The following is a 13366-nucleotide window of genomic DNA, read 5'->3' as shown; positions in this document are numbered from 1 at the left end:
AACATGCCCCCAGCCCCTGAGATGAGGCATCCGTGCTTAAACAAAAGTCCTTAGACATGTCAGGATGACTCAAAATGTTTGCTGATATTAATGAATTTTTAATTTTGGTAAAGTCCTTCCGGCATCTCTCATCCCATAGCCAAGGTTTATTCTTTCTCAATAGGTTAAGTAGGGCATCGCTGTTCATAAGTTGTTGTGGTATAAATTTTTGGAAAAGGAGGTTAGTCCTAGATATGCTTTCAATTGTTTTTTGTTCCTTGGGGGTGGGCAATTACGAATGGCATCTAGTTTCTTTGGGTCTGGTAATATATCCTGTTCTGCTACGATATGTCCTAAAAATTTTACTTGTTCTTTGCCAAAGCTAGATTTTCTAAGATTCGCTGTTACTTTGTATGCTGTAAATCTCTGAAATACTTTTTCCATTTACTGATGTGTTCTGCCCAAGTTGATGTGGCTATTAACATATTGCCAACATAAATGGTAACTTTACTGAGCAATTCTGGTCCTAAGACCTCGTCCAAAGCAGGTATAAATACGCCTGCGCTAATGTTTAAGCCAAAGGGTAGAACTTGAAATTCATAACTCCTTCCATTGCAGACAAATGCTGTGTATTTTCTACTTTCCTCATGTAATTTTATTTGCCAGTAGGATTTTTTAAGATCGAGGGTGCTGAAATATATGGTGTTATGAAATTTTAGTAACTGTTCATCTAAATTATCTGGTTTCGTTCTTACTGGTACTAGGATTTTGTTTATAACTCTAGCGTCTAAAACTAGTCGTTCTGATCCATCAGGTTTGCTAACTGGTAGTATTGTACTGCAATATGGTGAAATGATAGCTGTATGATTTCCCATTTGCACATCCGATTGATTTCCTGCTTGCTGCTTCACACTTTGTCCACGGTATGGGGTAAGACATAACACAAAATGTTACATGACGGTAGACATTAAGTTTATGTTAATAATCTTTGATTACTCCTGGATTCTTATTAAAAACACTTGCATATTTGAAAAGTAAGTCAGAAAGCTCTTGTCATTGTGTAGCATCTAGAATATTTGATTCGTACAATTTTTGTTCTACTAATTCATGGTTAACTTCAGTGTCGGTATCGTGTTCGTTATCACATTTGTTCAAAAAATACACTGTGGGATATGAACACTGCACAGTGACATTGGGTTCTGGGTTTACTTTGTCATCCCTCTCCGGTGTGGTAATCAGGCTGATAGAAAATCTTTGGTCTTTCACAAAAAAATGGCACTTACCATTACCTATGTCTATTTGAGTTTTGTAGGGTCTAAATGCATCCACACCTTTCAAGCAGTTGACTATGAGTCTGTCTACTATTAAAAAATTACACCTCACAGGAAATTGTTCAATGTGCATGGTGACAAGAACTTGGTGTTTTATTAATTTAGTTTTGCCGTCGGTGGCGGTCTGTACTTTGAAATTTTGTACTGACAGAACAGGAAATTTATTCTGTCTTTTTAATTCAGTGAAAAATGCTTCAGACATTAAATCAGTCGTGGACCCTGTATCAAGTATTAACTGTCTGTCTATACAAAAAATTTCCACCCTGATTACTGCCTGCATTTGTTCCTCTAGTGTATTTTTCGCTGATTCTAGTTCATGTTGGTATAGATCATCTTTTATGTCTCCTTGCTCATCAAATCGTATGAAACATGTTTGAAAATCTGATTTGCCCCCATCGCTTATAAGGTCTATAGTATGGGGCTCAACTACGACCAATTCGGGTTTCCCTGCGGTGTAGTCTGATCTACTTCTGTGCATGGAACAATTTCTGTCAGTTGTACTGTGTGATTGTTTCTCAAGTTTGTTTCATTACCAGCTTGCGACATACTTTCTTGTGTGTTCATATGGCTGTTATGAAATGTTGCCGTATTGCGATTTTGTTGCGCAAAGGTTGGCTGCGGTACAGCATGTGGCATATTATTGTTGTTGCCGCACACCAGCGTTTGGTACGGCTGACTGTTTTGATTTATATGCGGTGCATAATTATGAGAGGAGGGATTGAAATTAGCTTGTGGATGGTAATCATTCCTGTTATATGGAAAGTTTTGTTTAAATCTCTTGTTCCTGCAATTTCCATTCCCGTATCCATTACCACGTTTAATGTATCCTTGCGGTTGCGCATATCAGCCTTGCTGTATGTTCACGTATGGCTTTTTGTATTGACCATTTGAGTTATGTTGTTGTGGTATTTGGCTATCTGATGCCCTATTTGTTATTACTTTCTCCTTATATATAAGGTCGATTGAATCTAAAATGGATAGAAAATATTCTGTGTTGTGCTCAGGTGTAGTAATTAATTTTTCACAAATGTGTGATGGCAAATGACTTCTTAAAATTTTTAAAACATCAACATCGGAAATAGGATTCGTCCAATAACATGTTTTATTGAGATACTTCTCAAAATACCCTCGCAAGCTACCATGTTTGCTATTAAAACGGGCAGGGGTTAAAAACCTCTCACCTAAGTCGCTCCTGTATGGCATCTGACTTGTCAAGAAATTGACTATTTGTCAAGAAATGCCCTTTCAAATTGTAAATATATGGCACAATGCTTAGCTACCTCAGTCGCCCACAAAAGTACATCACCTTGCGTGTACCCAACACCAAACCTGATCTTTATACATGTGGAACAATCGAGTGTACTGCCGGATGTTTGTGTCGCTCTGGCGACACAAACATCTGGCAGTAGACCCGATTGTTCCACATGTCAAGATCTCGCCGGGAAAGCCTGAAGGGTTACTGATCTTTATACTTATATGGATATGGTGTCTATCCTTTCAGACATGTCCAAAAGAACAGACACCATTGATGACCTGCAGCTGTCTAGAACGAAATTAGAATTATATATTAATACTTTCAGCTGCTGACAGGTGTTGATATATATCAATGGGGACAGGTGAAAATGTGTGCCCCAACCAGGACTCGAACCCAGGATCCCTGCTTACATGGCAGACACTCTATCCATCTGAGCCACTGAGGGCACAGAGGATAGTGCGACTGCAGGGACTATCTCACGCACACCTCCCGTGAGACCCACATTCTCACCTCAAATGTCCACACACTACATTCGTAGAGTCCCTACCCAATACACTCATTACTCGTGGAAGACATTCTTACCAATTCCCATAAGAGCTCGGCTAATATGCGCACATCCGCACAGAAGAAAAAGGTTGTGGCCGGTATTGCCAGAACTATATACTTATATGGATGTGGTGTCTGTTCTTTCAGACATGTCTGTGTCATCTTAGAATACTGCTCGAGTATGTAGGACCCATAGCAGATGGGACATTGAACATTAACAGAGAAGAGTGGCACGAATGGTCACAGGTTTGTTTGATTCACAAGAGAATGTCCTGGAAATGTCATACAACGTGAACTGCCAGACACTTGAAAATAGATGCCTAGTATCTCACAAAATTTTGCTTGTAATATTTCAAGAACCAGTATTAAAGGAAGAACCTAGAGATATTCTTAATCTCACTACACATCATTTCTGTAATGATCATGAAGACAAAATTATACTGATTACGGTGCTCAAAGAGGTGTTTAAGCAGCCACAGGTTTCCATGCTCCTTATGCAACTGGGACAAGAAGAAACCCTACCTAACATATGGGGGTACTGAAGCATCCTCTGCTGTGCACTTAACAGGGGTTTGCAGAACATGTGTGCAGATATAGAGCACAAAGCTGACAGTTGACAGTGGATGTTACCAGTACTATGCCACCCCATGGATGTTACCAGTACTATGCCACCCCAGTCAATTTATAATGCTACCATCTGCACACTTTTTTGCAATGGTCATCTGGACATTATGTAGTCCAAAAGTTTGCCTCACTCTCCACTTTAGAGGGGCAACACAGTCATGTAATATGTCCTTGAACTTAAAAGAAAAAGATTTTCAGTAGCTGAAATGATATAAAGTGCTTTATGTTTTAAATAAATTGCCAGAAAACATCACAACACCAAAAAAATAATAAATCAGTAGTAATGAAATGTCGGGAATACATTTGTGTAGATAACATTTATGAGTTATTAACACTGCAAGATCACAGTTTAATATAAATGCAAGGTAAGCCATCACAAATGTGAAATTCTAGTACATTAATTAGAAGTGTTACTGCCACAGTGTTGAATGTAAGCATGCAGACGGGTGTGCATTGTGTCAGTTTGTGGGATGGAGTTCCATGACTTTTGCACTTGGTCAAAACAGGGATGAAATGTAGATGTAGAAACATGCCTACAAACTTTTGTTTATGTTGCACCACTCCCCCTTGTTGTTGCGATTTTTTTTCCTGTCAGTGTAAATTCACTGACAGATGTTTGCTGTTTTAGCACATTTATTTGCATTCCAAAAAAATTTAAACTGCAGCATCATGAATCATTTTGTACATAATGACTTGAGAATAACTTCTTCTTCTTCCAGAAACATTTCTGAATTAACTTAAAGGCTGTCTAATATCGCATACAAAAGCTTATGCTCATTCTATCAGAATCAAGTAATAATTGTTCTTAATGCGAATAGAATCATTTATTGATTACTGTTTAAATAACCTCAAAACCGAATCTTACTTTAAAATATTCTGAGTTTTTAACTAGTGGCCTCATTGCCAGTCGTACCACCATGCGTCTGTCCTTGGCAGCGAACCAGACCCATCTGCCCTCACTATACTGTCCGCTGGTAGACAATATGAGGCATTTCTCCACAATTTACACGCTTATAGATCATCTCACTACATGTTAGTCAGATCTAGTCAACCTTTTTGCCTACTGCCCACTTTTGTATATCTGTCAGTTGTAACATTTCCTAACTGGCCACTTATTCCATTGTGCTGATGATTGATAAAGTAGGGAAGTAACTTTACTTTTTAAAATTTACAAAGAAACATCACAGCAATTTAAAGTATATATTAATATTTACTTAACAAATAGTTTATGCCACACTTGTATGAAAAACTAATGAAAATGTTTTTAAAACACCTGTGGCCCATCATGAAAGCTGGAGTGCCCACTAGAGGGCAGTAGGGACCAGGCTGACTACACTGTGCGAGTACATAAGTAATTATTTAATGATATTTAATGACTGACATAGTAGTATGGTAATGACACTGCAAGACACGTGCTGCGTGTGAGGATGATATGTCTAATAATTTTGTCAACTGCTATCAGAATTCCTGAATTGTAAATGTTTTGAAATGTAACAAAGGAAAGTTATAAAAATATTATGGTGAATGTATGTGGCATGTTAATCCACACTGTTTTTTAATACTGGTTGCATTGGCACAGTCAGTTTGTTTCTCTGTCATGAGCTGTTTTTGATTTGTGTGTATTTTTATAATAAAATGTTTAAAGCCAAGAATATCGTGATACTGTATTCTGCACCATCTTAAGCCTACTACATGCTATTGCTTATTTATATAAATAGGTCATGTCTTTCACCGGTTGGTATGTCACAATTGCAAAAATTGTCATTATTTATGAAGACTTCAAACTCAGAATACACTGTGTGTGTATGTGTGTGTGTGTGTGTGTGTGTGCGTGTGTGTGTGTGTGTGTGTGTGTGTGTTGTGTGTGTGTGTGTGTGTGTGTGTGTGATCCAAAGCATGAGCTCTGCAGATGGACTGTTGTCTTTAAATAGAGCACTGAGACAGTGCATTTGTTTTCTGAATTCGTTTTGGTGAGGACATATAACTGCCATGTGCTCATATATATTACTTGATTATTCGGCATTTCTTTGGTATCAGCTGCTGTCCCCAGCACAATATACCTTGCTGACAGTAGAATGTTGGGATTTACAACTGGTAACACTTCGTCAGCTCACTCTCCATGTGGACCTGCCTAACTGTCTCTACAGGGCCTCTGACTTTCCTCTGATGGGGTGCCATACCAATGAGCTAACTCTCTGTGGTCATGTCGTGTTAACATCTGATGTCATAAGCTCTCACCAACCTGTGCCCTCCATATTCAGTTGGTAAGAGCAGAACACAGCTGGACTCTGTTACAGTTTTATTCAGGATATCTCATGTTGACTCATAATGAGGTACGTTGCTGATTATTATTTTATACCTTGAATAGAAAAAAAAATGTGGGATGATCAGAGATATTTATGAGGTATTTTTTTAATGAAATAAGTAATGTTTTCAGTTTTTACTTAATTTTTGTTGTAGGTATTCCATTAGTAGGTATTTCATTAGTCCATGAACAATGGACTTTGCCGTTGGTGGGAAGGCTTGCATGCCTCAGCGATACAGATGGCCGCACCATAGGTGAAACCACAACGGAGGGGTGTCTGTTGAGACGCCAGACAAACGTGTGGTTCCTCAAGAGGGGCAGCAGCCTTTGCAGTCATTGCAGGGGCAACAGTCTGGATGATTGACTAATCTGGCCTTGTAACACTAACCAAAACGGCCTTGCTGTGGTGGTATTGTGAACGGCTGAAAGCAAGGGGAAACTACAGCCGTAATTTTTCCCGAGGGCATGCAGCTTTACTGTATAGTTAAATGATGATGGCGTCCTCTTGGGTAAAATATTCTGGAGGTAAAATAGTCCCCCATTCAGATCTCCGGACGGGGACTACTCAAGAGGACGTCATTATCAGGAGAAAGAAAATTGGCGTTCTATGGATAGGAGTGTGGAATGTCAGATCCCTTAATCAAGCAGATAGGTTAGAAAATTTAAAAAGGGAAATGGATAGGTTAAAGTTAGATATAGTGGGAATTAGTGAAGTTCGGTGGCAGGAGGAACAAGACTTCTGGTCAGGTGACTACAGTGTTATAAATACAAAATCAAATAGGGATAATGCAGGAGTAGGTTTAATAATGAATAAAAAAATAGGAGTGTGGGTAAGCTACTACAAACAGCATAGTGAACACATTATTGTGGCCAAGATAGACACGAAGCCCACGCCTACTACAGTAGTACAAGTTTATATGCCAACTAGCTCTGCAGATAATGAAGAAATTGATGAAATGTATGATGAGATAAAAGAAATTATTCAGGTAGTGAAGGGAGACAAAAATTTAATAGTCATGGGTGACTGGAATTCGAGAGTAGGAAAAGGGAGAGAAGGAAACATAGTAGGTGAATATGGATTGGGGCTAAGAAATGAACGAGGAAGCCACCTGGTAGAGTTTTGCACAGAGCATAACTTAATCATAGCTAACACTTGGTTCAAGAATCATGAAATAAGGTTGTATACACGGAAGAATCCTGGAGATACTAGAAGATATCAGATAGATTATATAATGGTAAGATAGAGATTTAGTAACCAGGTTTTAAATTGTAAGACATTTCCAGGGGCCGATGTGGACTCTGACCACAATCTATTGGTTATGAACTGTAGATTAAAACTGAAGAAACTGCAAAAAGGTGGGAATTTATGAAGATGTGATCTGGATAAACTGACTAAGCCAGAGGTTGTACAGAGTTTCAGGGAGAGCATAAGGGAACAATTGACAGGAATGGGGGAAAGAAGTACGGTAGAAGAAGAATGGGTAGCTCTAAGGGATGAAGTAGTGAAGGCAGCAGAGGATCAAGGAGGTAAAAAGATGAGGGCTAGCAGAAATCATTGGCTAACAGAAGAAATATTGAATTTAATTGATGAAAGGAGAAAATACAAAAATGCAGTAAATGAAGCCGGCAAAAAGGAATACAAACGTCTCAAAAATGAGGTCGACAGGAAGTGCAAAATGGCTAAGCAGGCATGGGTAGAGGACAAATGTAAGGATGTAGAGGCTTATCTCACTAGGGGTAAGATAGATACTGCCGACAGGAAAATTAAAGAGACCTTTGGAGAAAAGAGAACCACTTATATGAATATCAAGACCTCAGATGGAAACCCAGTTCTAAGCAAAGAAGGGAAAGCAGAAAGGTGGAAGGAGTACCGTATTTACTCGAATCTAAGCCGCACTTTTTTCCTGGTTTTTGTAATCTGAAATACTGCCTGCGGCTTAGAATCAAGTGCCAAGTATGCGGAAATTCTGAAAAATGTTGGTAGGTGCCACCACAACTAACTTCTGATGTCGAATATATGTAGCGCTATACGGGCATGCTTTGCAGGCACAAAGATAAATACTGGCACCAAAACCTCTGTGTCGGTAAATCAATTTAAAAATAAAAAAGGTGGAAGACGAGCTTTTTTCTCCACCTCGAGTTTTTACCACTGCATTTTCATACATTATCCAACAAAGTAAATACAAATTCCGTATTGTTCATCTTTGAATGTGGCAGCCTTTCAATGTCCTATGAAAATCCAACTGGCAAGACTGTTTGGGACGGTTGTCAATATGGCCAACTCTACATTCTGAATTTTTTCCCACCTGTGACAAGAGATGGTTGCTAATAGGAACTTTTATGAATTGTGAATCACATGCAGTATTCTCTTCACCATAAGAATAATACGAATATAAACATTTTCAAATGTATTCCTTCGTGTTTCATGCTATCTCATTTAAATCCTGTCTGCCTAATAAACTACGAAACTAGAGTGAGACAACAGCAAATGCAGAAGAATATACATATCATGTCATGATTATATTCATATTAGTCTTATGCTGAATAATAATACAGTCAGAAATGAAGCACGGCAACTAACTAGATTTTTAAATCTAGGATACCTCTAATTTCTGTGCAGAATGTAGTGTACTAAAGAGGTGTCTGCAAAGATTTTCAAACAGAGAATAATTTTCACTAAACTTTCGTTCAGAACATCTATCATACGCAGTCTATTATTTGGTTCTTGTTGATCATTATCAAAGAAAGCAGCAGTGTAAGTAACAACAAATAGCAGTCCCTTGCCATTGTTTTGCTAATAAGATGATTCCTCTCTCTCTCTCTCTCTCTCTCTCTCTCTCTCTCTCTCTCTTCTCTTCCCCCCCCCACCCCCCCCCCCCCCCCAATTGTAAGCGGCGGTAGCATGCACAAAAGCAAGCCATGCCATGAACGGTGACAGGTCGTAAACACTCATTATCAGAAAGCGACAAACAATGCATGACACAGTACAATAATGCATTTTGAGCTTAGAGTGATGGGAACACCTGTAACAAAGAGAACGGCACTTATCAGATCAAAGAAAAATAAGCAATCAATTCAAACCAGATGAAGCACGTGAAAAAGGAAGCGTACCCGTATAAATACGGATGGAGCACCTGACGCGTAGCGATGACTACCTGGTAGAGCTTAAATGCTAAGCTTACCACACGAACCAAACTACTGTAGCTGTATCGTCATTCATTCAATCTAAATTGTGTCTCATATTACAATGGACCAACTTTGTTTCAGTTTGGAGGTGCGGTCTAAAACGTTTCTCTTGCCTTGAATTTTGAGTCTCAAATTTCAGGTGCGGCTTAGATTTGGGAAATTTTTTTTTCCTTGATTTCGAGTCTCATTTTTCAGGTGTGGCTTAGTTTCGAGTGCGGCTTAGATTTGAGTAAATACGGTATATAGAGGTTCTATACAAGAGCGATGTACTTGAGGACAATATTATGGTAATGGAAGAGGATGTAGGTGAAGATGAAATGGGAGATACAATACTGCGTGAAGAGTTTGACAGACCACTGAAAGACCTGAGTTGAAACAAGGCCCCGAGAGTAGACAACATTCCATTAGAACTACTGATGGCCTTGGGAGAGCCAGCTCTGACAAAACTGTACCATCTGGTGAGCAAGATGTATGAGACAGGCGAAATACCCTCAGACTTCAAGAAGAATATAATAATTCCAATCCCAAAGAAAGCAGGTGTTGACAGATGTGAAAATTACCGAACTATCAGTTTAATAAGTCACAGCTGCAAAATACTAACACAAATTCTTTACAGACGAATGGAAAAACTGGTAGAAGCCGACCTCGGGGAAGATCAGTTTGGATTCCGTAGCAATATTGGAACACATGAGGCAATACTGACCTTACGACTTACCTTAGAAGAAAGATTAAGGAAAGGCAAACCTATGTTTCTAGCATTTGTAGACTTAGAGAAAGCTTTTGACAATGTTGACTGGAATACTCTCTTTCAAATTCTAAAGGTGGCAGGGGAGCGAAAGGCTATTTACAATTTGTACAGAAACCTGATGGCAGTTATAAGAGTTGAGGGGCATGAAAGGGAAGCAGTGGTTGGGAAGGGAGTGAGACAGGGCTGTAGCCTCTCCCCGATGTTATACGAGCAGTAAAGGAAACAAAAGAAAAATTCGGAGTAGGTATTAAAATCCATGGAGAAGAAATAAAAACTTTGAGGTTCGCCGATGACATTGTAATTCTGTCAGAGACAGCAAAGGACTTGGAAGAGCAGTTGAACGGAATGGACAGTGTCTTGAAAGGAGGATATAAGATGAATATCAACAAAAGTGAAATGAGGATAATGGAATGTAGTCGAATTAAGTCGGGTGATGCTGAGGGAATTAGATTAGGAAATGATCCACTTAAAGTAGTAAAGGAGTTTTGCTATTTGGGGAGCAAAATAACTGATGATGGTCAAAGTAGAGAAGATATAAAATGTAGACTGGCAATGGCAAGGAAAGCGTTTCTGAAGAAGAGAAATTTGTTAACATCGAGTATAGATTTAAGTGTCAGGAAGTAATTTCTGAAAGTATTTGTATGGAGTGTAGCCATGTATGGAAGTGAAACATGGGCGATAAATAGTTTGGACAAGAAGAGAATAGAAGCTTTTGAAATGTGGTGCTACAGAAGAATGCTGAAGATTAGATGGGTTGATCACATAACTAATGGTGAAGTATTGAATAGAATTGGGGAGAAGAGGCGTTTGTGGCACAACTTGACAAAAAGAAGGGACCAGTTTGTAGGACATGTTCTAAGGCATCAAGGGATCACAAGTTTAGCATTGGAGGGCAGCATGGAGGGCAAAAATCGTAGAGGGAGACCAAGAGATGAATACACTAAGCAGATTCAGAGGGATGTAAGCTGCAATAAGTACTGGGAGATGAAGGAGCTTGCACAGGATAGATTAGCATTGAGAGCTGCATCAAACCAGTCTCAGGACTGAAGACCACCACAAAAACAACATTTCATTAGTTATTGTCATAAAACTCTGCTCAGTCTTAACTTTATTATGATTACTGCTGGAAAACGATTTATGATTTCCAGGTGTTTATGTCTCCATTTATTTGATTAAATAATTATTTTCATTTCAACATCATTACCATTTACTAATATTTCGATTTTCAGTACACTTCAGACAAGGTAATTTGCCACTAACAGCTCAGGTCAAGCAGCTGCATGTATGTACGTGTACTACTACTTAACAAAAATTTCATACAGTGAGCATCCAAAGATGAGTGTCATTGGTCACTGAAAGTCTGAAGTTACAATTATTATCATGACACAAGTTTTGTTAAAGATCAATTATCCTGTTAATGTAATTTATCATATCATTACTGCATCATATTTAGATTTTTAGATAAAAGTAATTTTATGTTTGTTTCATATATAATGAAATATTTTTAATTGGCTTAAATGTACTAATACCAATGGGAAACGTCAATTTTTGTCGATAGTGAAGTAAAACATACCAAATTTTTGCATTTATATAATCAACAAACTAAAATACAAATGAGGTTCTCAAAAATATTTTGTTCTAACTCATATATCATCAGTAAGGAATCCCTAACAATTTAAAAAGTAAATTAAAAGTGCACTTCAAAAACCACTGTTTCTACGAATTATCTGAACTTCTAGGTCTGGAAATTAAAAGTTCTGTTAGCTTCATGACAAGTATCAGCATTTGTTATAAAGCCTTACAACAAGTAATAATGTACAGAAATAGGGCCCAGAATTTACAGATGTTGGCACATATATTCTTTGCAAATACCATTACACTCATGTGAGTATTGAGCTACTGATATAAGATAAACAAGAATTCTATAATATAACTCAGGGGCATTTTCAAAGTATAAACTTTCTTTCTAATTTACCTGCTAAAATACAGCTGGCATAAGTATAAATATATTTGGCAGTATAGTGATAGTTCATTGTTAATGCAGCACACAGACTATATGTCTTAACATGCTTCACATCCCTTTCTATATAATATTTCTATTATTGTAATGTGTAAAAGGTGGTGGGTAGGAAATACTGACTCACATCTGTTTGTCTTTCTTTAAAAAAGAAAAAAAAGACACTTTGTAAATGATTAGTATGTAACCATATTTACAAAATATTAGTGTTGTGGATATAAACTGGCTCATTCTACATCATTATGACTTAGAGTGCAAATGATCCATGGAATGTGAAACTAACTAGTGAACTAGCTAAATGACTGAAGGTTCTCCTTCTTGATGGTATGTCTAGAGCATAGTGAATGAATGAATGAAAAATGTTTGTTTACTAAGGAAAGATTAATTTATTTATTGTGTTACATGCTAATTAGGTGGATCTCAGTGACGCAGATCTTAATAATATAAGTGGAAGCTCAGAAGAGGTCATAAGCTATGCAGATGTTGCCTGTGGAACTGATGGCCTACAAAGAGATGCCAGCCAGTGTATCCTTTGTGGCTCTCTACTTCATCACAGACATCATGACCAGAGGACACATTATTCCAAAGATGCACCTGCCATAGGTGAGTTATGTGAAAGATAGACTCATTTCTGTGATCTGAGACTGACATATGTAATAAAAGTTATTAGATTAAAAATGTAATTAGATTTTAAAAATCTACTCACCAAGTGCGGCAAGAGAAAACGTGTGAAGGTTAAGGAAATGTGCAAACTTTCAGAGAACTTGGCTGCTTCTTGTGGCAGAAGGGTTGAAGGGAAAGGAAGATGAATGAATGAAAAGGACAAGTGAGTTTTAGGAAATGAGAAAAGTTCAGAAGAATTGCGCAGAATCCTGGGTCAGGGGACACTTACCAGGAAAATCTTACTAATAGTAATAATGTAACAGATTAATATTCTCTATGGCAGCAAATATTTTAAAGCAGGCTGAAATATGCACACATAACTGCACCCATAAAAAGTCATTATTGTTGTTATTTTGTTCTCAAACATTTCAAATCTTTATATGATGACAGTGCTACGAGAGCAGAGTTACTAAACATAGCCGTCTGAAATTCCTTCACCAAAGGCAAAGTAAATATTCCAAAATTTGAATTAAGAACAGCTGCAAACATGAGTAACTCCGATGTAGATATCCTCGGAGTAGTGAAACAAAGCAGTAGATATCCTCGTAGTAATGAAACAACTTAAATCAGTTAATAAAAGCAAGTCTTCTGGTCCAGACTGTATACTAATTAGATTCCTTTCAGAGTATGCTGATGCAATAGTTCCATTCTTAAGTATCATATACAACCACTCACTCAACAAAAGATCTGTATCCAAAGATGAAAGTTGCGT

The 13366-nt window shown here is 37.9% G+C and overlaps 1 protein-coding gene across 1 annotated transcript in view; it reads left to right on the top strand.

Annotated features, from left to right (window-relative positions):
* The window catches only part of LOC126109493 (uncharacterized), a 283321-nt gene that overhangs the window by 248067 nt on the left and 21888 nt on the right, over positions 1 to 13366 (top strand). Inside the window, exon 10 of the mRNA XM_049914518.1 lies at positions 12405 to 12594. Within this exon, the coding sequence (XP_049770475.1) occupies positions 12405 to 12594 (190 nt within the window). The remainder of the gene's footprint in view (positions 1 to 12404; positions 12595 to 13366) is intronic.

The sequence above is a fragment of the Schistocerca cancellata genome, chromosome 12, assembly GCF_023864275.1.
Source record: "Schistocerca cancellata isolate TAMUIC-IGC-003103 chromosome 12, iqSchCanc2.1, whole genome shotgun sequence".
Taxonomy (NCBI): domain Eukaryota; kingdom Metazoa; phylum Arthropoda; class Insecta; order Orthoptera; family Acrididae; genus Schistocerca; species Schistocerca cancellata.
Note: the sequence above shows the minus strand (reverse complement) of the source record. Positions and strands in the feature narration are given on the sequence as shown.